Source organism: Mobula hypostoma, chromosome 4 (genome assembly GCF_963921235.1).
Source record: "Mobula hypostoma chromosome 4, sMobHyp1.1, whole genome shotgun sequence".
NCBI classification, from domain to species: domain Eukaryota; kingdom Metazoa; phylum Chordata; class Chondrichthyes; order Myliobatiformes; family Myliobatidae; genus Mobula; species Mobula hypostoma.
Genome location: NC_086100.1, coordinates 63,929,837 through 63,944,719, shown reverse-complemented (window position 1 = coordinate 63,944,719; position 14,883 = coordinate 63,929,837). Strand labels below are relative to the sequence as shown.

The 14,883-nt window shown below is 38.7% G+C and overlaps 1 protein-coding gene across 5 annotated transcripts in view; it reads right to left on the bottom strand.

The window, feature by feature from the left end:
• The window catches only part of dock10 (dedicator of cytokinesis 10), a 299,700-nt gene that overhangs the window by 154,957 nt on the left and 129,860 nt on the right, over positions 1-14,883 (bottom strand). For all 5 annotated transcript variants that reach the window (XM_063045871.1, XM_063045867.1, XM_063045869.1 and 2 more), the window contains one exon: positions 9,814-9,933. In XM_063045871.1, coding sequence (XP_062901941.1) covers positions 9,814-9,933 — 120 coding nt within the window. The remainder of the gene's footprint in view (positions 1-9,813; positions 9,934-14,883) is intronic.

The window sequence follows — 14,883 nt, the reverse complement described above, 5'->3', positions numbered from 1 at the left end:
TACAGTAACAACCTCTCACTCAATGTTAAGAAATCCAAAGAGCTGATCATCGACTACAAGCAGAAGCTGGAGTCTGACCACACTGACCCTTGCTTCTCCCTCTGACCCCACCTCTCTGTACCTGAACATAACAGTTTGGAACATAACTGAGCATTCATTTCTAATAGCTACTTCACTTCCCCCATGCTCCAGAAAGGTGTGGCTCAGAGTAGAGTTAACAGCATTTAGTGAGATCCACATACTCTGCAAAACCCAGCTCTGTAGTTCCACATCCTCCTCACGTTGGTCAAACCTACTCTGCAAACATCACTTCTCATTGCCCATTGACAGCATTAATTCTCCTCATTTATTGTCCCCATTAGGGGATCAGAGGTGAACAAGGACAGTAACTTTAAATTCCTTGGTGTTATTACATCAAAAGATCTGTCCTGGGACCAGCGTGGAAGTACCATCACAAAGAAGGCACAATAGTGCCTTTACTTTCTTAGAAATTTGCATTGATCTGCTACGTATATCACCTAAATCTTTGATATTCGTCTATAGAAGTACAAGGTAAAGTATGCTTTGGGAAGTATCCAGTGGAAAGTGTAGCAGTTAGCATAACGCTTCTTAGCACTAGCGATCAGGGTTGAATTCCTGCTGCTATCTGTTAGGGGTTTGTATGTTCTCCCTGTCACCTCATGAGCTTCCTCCGGTGCTTCAGTTTTCTCCCACATTCAAGAGACATAAAGGTTATTATGTTGTATGTTCTATGTTCTTATTAGGTTATGTAGCCCCCTGGTAAGCCTCCGGCTCGCTCAACTCGCTGTCGTCTAGGGGAAGCAGCCTTCAGCCCCGCCAAACTGGGTAATTAAGTTTGTGTGGATGCTGTGTGATGTACCCCACCCCATCAAATAACAGACAATACACCATATACAATTAAATGAATTGTAATTTATAGTTATTACTGGAACTATATAAATAATAGATAAAATATAAAAGGAAAGTAAAAGGCACCAAACTTATCAAAGTTCAATCTCTTCATGCACAAACAGTTGGAGCTCTAGTAACGATCCTCCTTTCACCATTCGATCCCCTCTGACCTCCTCGACCCACCGCCTGGGACCAACCACTGTGGTCGGCCAGACACTCCACACGAGTCTGTCTTCGTCTCCTCTCCTTGCCGAAGACCCTGGACCTCGGACTCCGGCTCGGGGTCCACCCCCCACCGCCCCCCCCATCGGCCAGCTCACAGCATCACGTCCACTCTCTCTCTCCCCATCACGCCTTCTGGCCCAAAACCCCTGCATCATAATAGCTTACAGACACACAAGAAAGAATAACATCTATCCCAATTGGTTAACAACTGAATACACTCTCTCTATAACCCAAACAAGCTGCTAGTGAGAGAACTTTCTCAGCAGTTAATATAACAAAGAAGCCATTTTAATTAGACTATGCAGTAACATAAAAGAAGAAACCCCTTAACACTTTATTGTCCACAAGGGTGTTATTAGGCAGTGTGGATTCGTTACACCAGAAGTATCTGTTACCCTGCTGTATCTCTAAGTAAAACAAAAACAATAGATAAAGCCCTAACTACCATTGAACACATTTACTTGAAGCACTGCTACAAGAAAGCAGCGTCCATCATCAAGGACACACCATCCAGGCCTTGCTCTCTTCTCATTACTACTATTGGGCAGGAAGTATAGGAGCCTTAGGTCAGGAACAGGTATTACCTCCTGCAAATAACTTCACTCATCACAACTCTGAACTGATTCCACAACCTACAGACTTGCTTTCAAGGATTTTGCAACATGCAATCTCAGTATTATTTATTTTTTATTTGCACAGTTTGTCTTATTTGGCACATTAGTTGTTTGTCAGTCTTTGTTTATGTATAGTTTTTCATAAGTTCTATTGTATTTCTTCATTTTCCTATAAATGCCAGCAAGAAAATGAATCCCAATGTAGAATATAAAACATGGCTGTATCTATGGGTATTCATGAATGGTTGAGTGATCACGAAACTTGAACTTGACTGATATGGTAACATATACATAATTTGATAATAAATTTGACTTTGAAGTAGTTTAGTAAATTGTGACGACGAAAATGGCATGAATACCCAATGCAGAGAGAAATCTAAGAAATCAAGATAAAGTGGGAGAATTATCTTATGGTCCCACCTATTATTTGTCCTCTGTATTATTAAAGCAGAGGATTTGTTCATTACCATTTTGATTCTTTTATGAGCAACACAGTAAGTCAAACTCCATCTATAGATAAAAATAAACTGTCAACATTTGGTTTGAAATATTGACTGTTTATTCCTTTCCAGGCTACTTCAATTGAATTGATTCCACAAGCAACTGAAGGTTCACATTGTATCAAAAGCAATGGAACCCGAGAGCATCCTAGCAATCATAATGAAAACTTGTTCTCTGAAACCAGCCATAACTCTAGGCAATCTGTTTTCTCTACGATTACAACAGTCATGTACCCAGAATTGTGGAAAACTGCACAAGTATGGCCTGTCCACAAAAAAAAACAGGATTAATCCAAACCAACCAGTTATTTTCATATCATCCTCTGTGTAAGCAACTGCAAGGTGGTGGAATCAGAGACAATGCTGTCATAATACAAAGGATATATTCACTGGTGATCTATCTAAGTTCTAACAATCAATGCCAGATTTCATCACAGTCTGGGCCCAAGCATAGTTAAATCACGAATCATGAATTTTATTATCATTATTAAATTTTAGTCTCCTTAACTAATACAGGTGTTTGCAAATAATGTAGGCACTTTTCATACTGAGCCATTTCTTTTAATAGTAGTGAATAGCTCAGTAGATAATACTTCGATATTGGTCAATGTAATTTTTAAAACATAAGCCATATTTTCACAATTATTTTTAACTCCAGCTTTCCTTTTGTCTTCTAGACAAGGAAATAAGTGTGTCAATCATTATTGTAAGTTCTAGACAAAGCCATTCCTCTGAGGATTCCAGTAGCTTGTATTCCAGATATTTACTGACATCTTAGTCACAAAATTATGGGCTTTGAAGACATTGGGTTTGTTGACCACAAAGTCTTAAACTTGAAAGAAGATCTTAAGCCCTGTCTGATACAGATAGCTTCTACTGACCATGCATCTCCCCTCTCTACCAAGGAGGAGTTACTTCCTGCTAACAATTTAAACATAGTTTGTTTACTTTCAGTGATACACATTAAAATCCAGACAAATTTGTTAATACACATTTAAAACTCACACAGGTTTTCTATCTTATAAAAGGTTTCCAAATTACAGATGATTTATAAAACACAAAGCAGTTCCAAAACTGAGACAGAATTTCTATAAGCTAAAAAGACATACCAACAAGTTGCAGATTAATGAATCACCTATCACAGAAAAAAGAAGACCGAAAGAAGCTGCAGAGGGTTGTAAATCTAGTCAGCTCCATCCTGGGTACTAGCCTACAAAGTACCCAGGACATCTTTAGGGAGCGATGTCTCAGAAAGGCAGCGCCAATTTTAAGGACCTCCAGCACCCAGGGCATGCCCTTTTCTCACTGTTACCATCAGGTAGGAGATACAGAAACCTGAAGGCACGCACTCAGCGATTCAGGAACAGCTTCTTCCCCTCTGCCATCCAATTCCTAAATGGACATTGAATCTTTGGACACTACCTCACCTTTTTTTAACATACAGTATTTCTGTTTTTTGCATGTTTTTTTTTAATCTATTCAATATACGTTATTGATTTACTTGTTTGTTTATTTTTTTACTTATCATTTTTTTTCTCTGCTAGATTATGTATTGCATTGAACTGCTGCTGCTAAGTTAACAAATTTCACATCAAATGCTGGTGATAATAAACCTGATTCTGATTCTGATTCTGAAAATCAAAGTCAGAGGAATACATTTGAGTCACTTCTTCTTTCTGTCATTTTTCTTACTGTTCTTTGACCATCCCGAGCAAGCCTACAGCTCTTTACAACAAAAACATGTATACTGTTTTTGCTAGGTGATTTCACACACGTGAATTTTTTAGATACCTTTTCATATAGGTAGGTGGCCTAAAAGCTTCTTTTGACAGAGTTCCCCAATACCCACAAGTAATGCTGTGAACCTTCCAACTGTTAATAGATTAGCTATTTGACGTGCTAAGTGATAGTATCAATCTAATCTGCAAGCTTCCTTGAACTACGTACTTAGCCAGCAGTGTCTGGTTCAGACTGACTATTCCTTGTAATTTACATTAGGAACTGAAGAGTGGCTCCCATTTACGACAAGCTGAACATTGAATATTGGTTGGAAGTTTAACTTACTCCAAAACAACTCTTTGATCTCTACAAGTGTCAGCTGCTATGTTAGAATGCCGAGCTTGGAAAAAAGAGCCCTGTGGCCCAGGATAGTGAACATCCGTGGCAGGGCACCTTTGCAGAATAGGAACAAACGCAAATTCAGTTTGAATTTCTAACCGTACTGAGTGTTCCAGTTCATATCTTGATTGAAATGACAGCTAATTCAAGGATCAGCGCTTGTGAGCACATCACAGTTAAAAACCATCATTCATTGAATTTTAATGAATCTGTAGAATGCGGCATTCATTTCTCGTTGCGATTCAACATCATTGAAAAGGAAAATTCCTCTTTTACGCTTAAAGCATTCAATGCCCTGCACTTGAAAATAGGCTTAAGTTAGAGTCGAGCAAAATTCAATTAACCTCTGGGCCTCTTTACACCAAGGGGGAATGTTACTCTGGCATTCAGCAATATTAATAGTTATTTTCACAAATGTAGAAATAGAAGAAAATCAGCAGCTCTATGCTAGTCACTCCTTCAAGCTTATTCTGCTAATCATAGCAGATCCTCTGCCTCAATATCACACTTCTACCCTCTCCTGAAACTTCTTGAGATCTTTCATGCCTATAAATCTATTATCTTGTCTTAGATATATTAAATGACTTGGCCAGTACAGCTTCTGTGGTAGAGAATTCCACAGGTTCACCATGCTTCCAGAGAAGAAACCCCCTCTCACCCCTGTGTCTTGCTCAATATCTTGAAAGTGTGAATTCAGTTCTAGACAGCACCAGCTAACCCAGCCAAAGGAAATATCTTTTCTGCATGCACGATGTCAAGGCCTGCCAGAAGCTTATATATTTCAATAAAATTTCCTTGACCTCAAAACTATAGTGGATGCAAAGCCAAGGGATAGTTGACCTAATCTCTCCTCATGTATGTGCAGAGACAAAAGGATTGGGTAAGAGACCAAGGCTGTCCAGCTGATGCAATTATTTTAATACTATTGAAGAGAAAGAAATGAAACCAATTAATCATAGCTGATTAGCCTGAAAGAGTTTCAATACAAAAAGATGAATGAGAACAGCTTGAGAGAGGAAAAAAAAATCAGTTTACTGGAATTATGAGGTGCAGAGCACAATGTTTGCTGGAAAACATAAATAAAAGTGGATGCTGCAAACACTCAACTAATCAGCTAGCATCTGAGGGGAGAAAGGATACTGAGTCAATGTTACAGGTGGATGACTTCATGTCAAAAGCAGCCAGTTCTGCTACAAAACAGGGAAAGGGCTTGTTACCGAATTCAGTACTCCGTCTCAAGAACTCAACAGAAGTTCAGGTGCTATTAGAACAGTGGAGAAAGTTACTGATAGGGAAGTTGTACAGGAATTGGGAAGGAGAATTAGACAACTGGAAGTTCAGGGCACCATGGCAGCCTGAAAAATAGTTCTGCATTTGGTTCCACCAGTGCAAATATGACACACTGTAAAGACAGAATGCTGAACATTAAGTTAGAAAGGGAGCAAGTGTATTGCTGCTTCAGTGGTAAGGACTATTTTGCCCCTGCTAATGGAAAGGGGGAGTAAATTACACTTACTGTGGCAAAAGGAGAAAGTGCTGTGAGAAGCAAGAATGAACCAAGGAGTTGTGGAGGAAAACATCCCTTCAGAAAATGTTGAAAGCATTCAGCAGCTGAAACTGTATCATCCACATCAACAGCATATCACTAGGACAACCTTGATCTTGCACCATCACTGAGATTCCACTCGCTTATCCACTCCTTTACCCTCTATCTCAGTTCTTACAAAAGTTATTTCACCTGAAATATTAACTTGTTCCTCTTTCTCCCGATGCTGCAAGATCTGCAGCATGTTTCCAACATTTTCTGGCAGTATTTCAGACAACTGCAGTTTTAATTTGATTCTCATTTATAAATGGGAAGATGTATCTGGTTGAAGAACCTCTTTGAAGGTGGTGAAAATTAAAGGGGATGGCCTATTGACTATGAAGATACAAGAAGCTGAAATTTGGAGTAGCAAACAATCATAGAATCAAAGAGATATGCAGCATGGTAGCAGGCCCCTGAGCTCAACTTGTCCATGCTGACCAAGATGTTTATCCAAGTTGGTCCTATTTGCCTAAAGAATTTGGCCTATATCCTTTCAAACCTTTTCTATACAAGTGTGTTTAAACATTGTAATTGTACTTGTAAGTAATTGTACTGCTTCCTCTAGCAGCTCATTGCTTATACACCTCCCCTCCACTTTCTGTGAGAAAATGATACCTCTAATGTCCCTTTTAAATCTTTCACCTCATACCTTAAATCTAGGTCCTCTACTCTGGGAAAAACTCCGTGGCCGTTCAGATATCAATGACCCTCATGATTTTATATACTTCTGAAAGGTCACCACTTAGCCTCCAATGCTCCAGCGAAAAAAGTTCTAGCCTGTCCAGCCTTTCCTTATGCCTCAAACCTTCCCGTCCTAGTAGCATCTTTTTAACTCTTTTCTACACTCTTTACAGTAAAATCTTTTCTACTAGAACTGTACACAATACTTCATGTATGGTCTCACCAACAAGTTGAAGAATTGCAGCATGATGTCCCAACTCCTGTACTCAGTTTATTGACTGATGAAGACAATGATGGTAAACACCTTCTTTAACATGCTATCTACCTGTTTCACCACTCTCAGGGAACTACAGTACGTACCTGTACTCCTATGAATCTCTGTTCTACAACACCCTTCAGGGACTTAACCATTCACTGTGGAAGTTTAACTACCAAAATGCAAAACTTCACACAAGTCTGAGTTGAATTCCATCAGTTATTCCTTGGCACAATTCCCCGGTTCATCAATTTTGCTGTTATCCATGAAGTTACTAACCACACTAACAGTGTTTTCATCCATATCATTAATATCAATGGCAGATAACAATGGTCCCAGCACCTATTTCTCTGAGGCTACGTCCACACTTCGCCGGATAATTTTGAAAACGCCGGTTTCAAGTAAAAACGATAGGCGTCCACACTAAGTGTTTTTCAAAACATCTCTGTCAACATTAGACGGATATTTGGGCGAATCTCCTCCTACTGAGCATGCACAGGACACACAGAAAACAAGCAAGGAGTAATCGGTATACTTGGTGCGCGTTTGTCCAGTTACAGAGTAGAAAAACTTTAAAGGAATTGCTCTTGGCTCTCGCGCAGGAGGACTTAAAACTAAAAAAAACAAATACCGGAGCGTATGGAGGCAACCGACAGGGAGTTCATGGACAGTATGACCCGGCTGACGACGAACATTGAAAAACTGACTAACTCTGTTGCATTAATAAAGCACCTTGTTAAATGTATAAAACATGTCTGCATCAGTGTTATCTTATATTTCCACACAATGTTACATTAGGCTGTTACACATCTATTGTCAGAGAAGTACTTGCGTAAATAGGTAAACCACCTTCAGACAAGCAAGGACAGAAAACAGGACAAAGTGAGTATACTTATTTATTCAGTAAGCTATGGGTCAAAGTATTTGGTGAGTACATTTCTAACCCTTCTGGCTTCAGTCTCGTTGCCGTCTGTTCTGAAATTGTTAGGTTCTGTGAAGTGCAAAATTAAATATCGCTGTGATGATTGTATGCTCTAGTATCAATTGTTTGGCGACAATAAAGTAGTAATAATAAGAAGAAAACAATGAAATGCCATGCTGTCGCCATCTGTTCCGGCACATCATGACAGCGGTTTTTAAAAAGCTCCGGTTACCCCATATACACTGCAACGGATATTAGGTGTTTTCAGATTTATTCACTCTGGAGACCATTTCTGAAAATCTCCTTTTTCAGGGGATGAAAACGTCATTTTAGTGTGGACAGCGGGTCAAAACGAAGAGAAAAAGCTTTGTTTTCAAAGTTATCTGGCGTAGTGTGGACGTAGCCTGACACACCACTGGTCACAGGTGTCCATTATGAATAACAGCTCTCCACTATCATCACCTCTTCCCACCAAGTGATTTTTGTATTCAGTTAGCTAGCTCACCCTGAATCCCATAAAATCTACTCTTTCAGATTAATGTACCACATGGAACCATGTCAAAGGCTTTGCTGAAGTCCATGTAGACAATATCCATCACCCTGCCCTGGTCAATCCTCATCAATACCTCTGGAAAAAAGCTCAATAAGCCTGAGGGACAAGATTTCCCACTCACAATCCTTGTAGCTCCAAATGTTGGTAGATCCTTCCCTCAGAATCCCCTCCAGTAACTTTAAATAGGTAGCCAGTGGATATCCTTCCCCATATGTTTAAAGTTACACCTAGTACCCACACATTTTACCCACTGGATTCCCATCTTATCTGGTTCCAACACCTCTCCCCCTATGTTTGCCATATACAGCCCCCTTACTTATCAGATTCCAGCTTCGGCAGCCTTTGTTTTCCTGTTTCCTCCTAACTTTCTTCACCATTATTCTCCCCTTCCCCCACATGGCACTATCTGCTATATCTACTTACTCTCACCTAGTCCCACCTACCGGCACTCAGCCCAAAACCCTCCATTCCTTTCCTGTCTATATAGCTGTCCAATTTAACTTTGAACAACAACATCGAACCTGCCTCAACCACTTCTGCTGGAAGCTCGTTCCACACAGCTACCACTCTCTGAGTAAAGAAGCTCCCCCTCATGTTACCCCTAAACTTTTGCCCCTTAACTCTCAACTCATGTCCTCTTGTTTGAATCTCCCCCACTCTCAATGGAAAAAGCCTATCCACGTCAACTCTATCTATCCCCCCCATAATTTTAAATAACTCTATCAAGTACGCCCTCAACCTTCTACGCTCCAAAGAATAAAGACCCAACTTGTTCAACCTTTCTCTGTAACTTAGGAGATGAAACCCAGGCAACATTTTAGTAAACCTCCTCTGTACCCTCTCAATTTTATTGACATCTTTCCTATAATTCGGTGACCAGAACTGTACACAATACTCCAAATTTGGCCTTACCAATGCCCTATACAATTTCAACATTACATCCCAACTCCTATACTCAATGCTTTGATTAATAAAGGCCAGCATACCAAAAGCTTTCTTCACCACCCTATCCACATGAGATTCCACCTTCAGGGAACTATGCACCATTATTTCTAGATCCTGAAGTAAAACAGTGTCACGTGTGCATGACAGGATTTGTACGAGTATCATACTCAGAATAAATATTCACTTCAGCCCACCACAACCAATCATCACAGCAGAACAATTAGTTATCCTTATAAGTTGGTAGTGTGGTCAAGAAAGAAAAGAAACAGATGGGTTAATGTATTATCAGTAAGAACATGTCTAAAGACAAAAGCTGATATTCTAAAACTTTAAAAAAATTGACACAAGAGTTTTTCATGAATGGCGTAGTGAAACTATCTTTACAGGAAATGAGTTTGGTCTTACTTTGCATGTACTGTGAATCCCAACACTATTTTTTTACACTCAATGAACAGCTGGGCTTGAACAAAAACTTTTCGGATATAAAAGACTTCCTTACCGAGAAATCATTTTCTGGAAAAAGCAACATATCTTTGAGGGGGTGATCTTGAAATTGGCTCTCAAGTTCTTCAATCACTGTCTCATATTCCAGTGGTTCAACGATTTTTGGCTTTTCTTGCTTCAAGAAAAGAATTTTAAAATGTATTAGTCCATCAGCTTTTAGATACTGTAAAGTCCACACAAAACTAAGATACAGTAAACAGCCATCAGTGCATCGAATATCAATGTACTCACTCATCTCTATCTCAATTATTTTTGTTTCAATTATTCCAGCATATTTTTACATTTTTTTATGATCACATTTTGTGGACACCATCTCATAAGTTATCATCACCAGCTAACACATCTCATTTCTTCTCACTCTCAGAACAATACCAAGTTTCTGAAGACAACAGTTCTTGCATTTGAATGAATATTCACACAATCTGCCTCAGCACAACCATACATGCAAACACAGTGCTAATATATCGACAACTGGCATCAGCACCACATCAATACATGTAAAACTCATTAAAACTGTCAATCTGGATTGCTAGCAAAGGCTGGATGTATACCTGGAGGTCTCATCATGTTACTTGCCACCGCCAACTACCCTACTTTGTTGTTCACAGATTATCTGCTACTAAGATCTTGCCATTTAACATCTTCCCATTCGAAATGGAACCATTGATTTGGAGGTGAGCTTAAGTGCTCAGTTTTCATGATGTGAACTTCATTAGCAAGGATAGCATTTATTGCTCATCCAATTAATTCTACTGTCTTTCTATTGTTCTCTCTATAATTATTTCAAGGATTATTATGGATGGAAGCCAGAAGCCTCTGAACCTAAGAGTACATTCAATTGCAGGCAAACCACCACTACCAACAGCATCTGTGCTTAAGTCACACATAGTATGATGCGATTCCCTCACACATGGCTCAATGATATGATTTCCAATCGTAATCCACAGGAATTAGACATTATACTTCCTGATTCTACACTAATAACACTAATAACAAAGGCTTCATAACACTGGTCAAAGAAAATAGCAAGACTTTTTTTCCCCTGTGGCCCTGAGATATTCATGCCAAGGTATTTACAGAACTGGACAAGAGAATTATCTTTGTTTGGCAAGCTATATGAATAACTTGATTTCAGTTCGGTGCTCAGCCTGAAGATTATTTTCCACTGGGGCATTATAGCATAGACTGTAACAGAATTGGAAATCTTCCTAAGGCTGCATTTGTCTTTAAAGCATTGTAAAACGGAAACAGAGATCCAACTCTTAAAGCTTTGTGTCTACTCTACATGCTCCAGTGATCAGTGGGTTATTAGAACTAATGAAAGAATAGTGCTGCCAGCTATACTTCCTGTGAAATCAAGAACATTGGCTGACTAACTACAGTAACCATAACAACAATGCTGTGCATCTATGAACACATCATCTTCGGAATATTCTATCTTGTATCCAGGGTTCTGCCCGCGGATCAAATAACTGACATAAGTGTTAAAATAAGAATTCTTCCAAAAATGCCTGTTATTTACTGATGAAAAGAAGCTTTTCAACATTTTCACATAAAACTATTTGGTTTAGCAACATGCCATCTTTTATAGTTTTACATGCTTTTGCATACAGTATTTTAATGCTGTTGGAAGATAAACCATATTATCATCTGTCTGCTGCAGGTTGAAATTTTGCCTGTCCACAAACCTTCAGTTCTGAAAAATGATTTTCAATAATCCAGAGATTAAAAATCTAACACTTGTAGATGAAGCTTTATGAATTTAAATAGGGCATAGCAATAGATACACAATATTTCAACAGTGAAAAGGCAATGTTCGCTTGAGGAATGATGTAGGCAATTAAATAACTGAATGTAACTACTTAAGTAAAACCGAAAAGAAAATCTGTAAACACAAAACATGAATAATTCTCTAAAGATCACAAATGTTTACCTTCATCAATAAAAGAATGTGGCGACCCAAAGAATTGGGATTATAATGAAACTAGCACAAATGTTGGTACACAATGCTCACATGAATAAAACTGTTTAAATTGAAAGCCGGACATTGTAAGACACAGACCTCAAAAGAGTTTTACTTATTCATTTATTTATTGAGATACAGCACGGAGAAGGCCCTTCTGGCCCTTTCAGCCACACCGCCTAGCCTCATCACAGGACAATTTACAATGACCAATTAACCTACCAACCAGTTCATCTTTGGACTGTGGGAGAAAGCACACATGGTAACAGATAGAACATGCAAAGCTGGGTTATTGGTACTGTAAAGCTTTGTGCTAACCACTACACAACTGAACTATCCCAATTTTGCATTAGAACACTTTTTCCTGGTTGATAGTATATTATAAAGGAGAACACATTTTGTGTTTTTGGAGTTCTACTTACTTCCGGTATCTGTAACTACAGTACTATATTGCTGTGATGATAAAAAAAAAGTAACACATTTGGCAATGCTTTTGGGTCCTCAAATATTAATTAGTAATAAAGTGAACTTCTATTCATTTGTTCTCACAGAACTAGCAAAGTCAATCACCTCTCCAAATAGCCACTTTGTAAGAGACAATCCATGTATGCGGTGTTCAAAGGCATTGCTTTGGCTGAATTCCCCCTACAATTTGGGGATCTCATTTGACGGTAAAATTAACTGGACCATCCAAGGGCCAGCAGGTTGGAAGTTAAGCTTTCTGTGACAAATCATTTATCATTCAATTCCCCAAAGCATTTCCATTACCTATTAAGCAGATGATGATGGACTTTTCTCCATTTCCTAGATGAGTGTAGCCTCAGCTCTCAAAAAGCTGACAACATCTAGAACAATGCAGTCCACATAGGTTGGTAGACATTCATCTGCCAGAACTTTTACTATTTCTACCATTGAAACACCGCAGCTACAGGGCATAATATACCTTGCCAAGCACTTTTTTCGTATCAAATAAGCACTCAAAGCAACAAGAGCAAGATCTGCAATTCCAACCTCCACACTATCTTGCCAGGACATGAGGGACTAGGTTGGACAGACTATTACTTTTTTCCCTGGAGTGTAGACTGAGAGGTGATCTTGCAGAGGTGTATAAAATAATGAGGTCTCAGTCTTTTCCCAGAGTTGAGGAATCAACAATGAGAGACCATAGGTTTAGGAAAAGAGGGAAAAGATTCAGTCAGAACTTAAAAGGTAATGCCTTCATACAGTATGATGTGTATATGGAACAGACTTCCAAATGAAGTGTCGGGGCAGATAAAATTAAAACTTTTAAAAGACAGGTGGACAAGTACATGGATAGGAAATGTTTAGAAGTTTATGGGCTAAATACAGGCAAGTGGCTGACAAGGTTGGATGTGCAGTTTAGCTAGTACAGACCTGTAGGGCTGAAGGACCTGCTTTCATGTGGTATGACTCAATTATTCCATAATACTGCATAAACCTTGCATTCTTATTAAAATATTTCACAGACCGCCTGTTATCATTTTTAAAAAAAAAATATCTTCTAGTCATACTTGACAATACTCAGCACTGAACTTCATCTGACATGAATTCAGTATTGCACCAGTCTGTGGTTTTTGGAAGTCTAGTGACATAAGACCATAAGATATAGGAGCAGAATTAGGCCAGTTGACACATCCAGTCTACTCTGCCATTTCATCATGGCTGATCCATTTTTCCTCTCAGCCCCATCTCTTGCCTTCCCTCCGTATCTCCTCACACCTTGACAAATTAAGCTTCTATCAACCTGTACCTTAAATATACATAAAGACTTGGCCTCCACAGCTGCCTGTGGCAATGAATTTCACGGATTCACTACTCTATGGTTAAAGAAATTCCTCCTCATCTCCATTCTAAAAGGATACCCCTCTATCTTGGGGCAGTGTCCTCTGGTCTGAGACACTCCCACCACAGGAAACATCCTTTCCACATCCATTCTTTCAAGGTCTTTCACCATATAATAGGTTTTAACTAAGTCACCCCTCATTCTTCTAAATTCCACTGAATACAGGCCCGGAGCCATCAAACGCTCTTCATATAACAAGCCGTTTAATCTAAGAATCATATTCATAAACCTCCTTTAAACCTTCTCCAGTTTCAGCACATCCTTTTTTTAAGATAATGGGCCAAAACTGCTCACAATACTCCCCCCTTCAGCACACCCGCTTTATTGTTTTGAACCTTTAAACTTTGTTGAATTTGTATCGAAATAGCTACTGTTCCATTTAGTCACCAGGCTTCAGTTTTGCAAAACCAAAGCCTAGTATATGCTCTTTTATGAAATGCCTTTGCAAAGTACCACTTGCGGTGTGTTTTAATTAAATGCATACACTCATTCACCCTTTCAATTACTTCATTAGACGTCATCTGACATTAATATATGCTTTCTGATTCACCAGCCAGTCTGTTTAAGCAAATAATTGCTAACCTTCTCCCAAAATCATGTTTCTAAGAGTTTTATTTCACAACTAACATTAAGATATCTGATCCATAATTGTTAATTTAATCTTTTCTTGAATAAGTACGCAACACTTAAAACAATACTTGTCCTCCTGAGATATTTTACTGTGGGTGATACACTGAAATAAATTTAGGGATAAAACAACCAATAGAATTTGGCAGGTTTGAATATCAAATTCAGTCTAGCATATTTATACTGTGCAAATTCAGCTAGGTATTAGCATAACCCAATTGCACCACAAATGCTGATGGTATATGTTGATATCCTTAGGTATGTCCAATGCTCATGTAAACACAACTTCTACCTATGCTGAAATGGTTCAGAACATATATATATATATCTACCTTTGGAAGTTAACAACATGCACGTTTGAAGATAAAATCCTGTAAATGAAATTCATTCATCAACAACATTTCATATTTACTTGAAAACTAAAGCATGCAAAATAATTGTCAAAGGTAAGCAAGCAAGCAAGTAAAGCTTGCTCGGGTCAGAATGTGGAAGCATACTTTTAACAACCAATAAGAATAGAAAAAACAACCAAACAGAAAGCTGTGATCGAGACAGGATGTGGAATGAGTGGTTTTATTCAGAATTCATAAAATACTAGTCTACTTTACCAA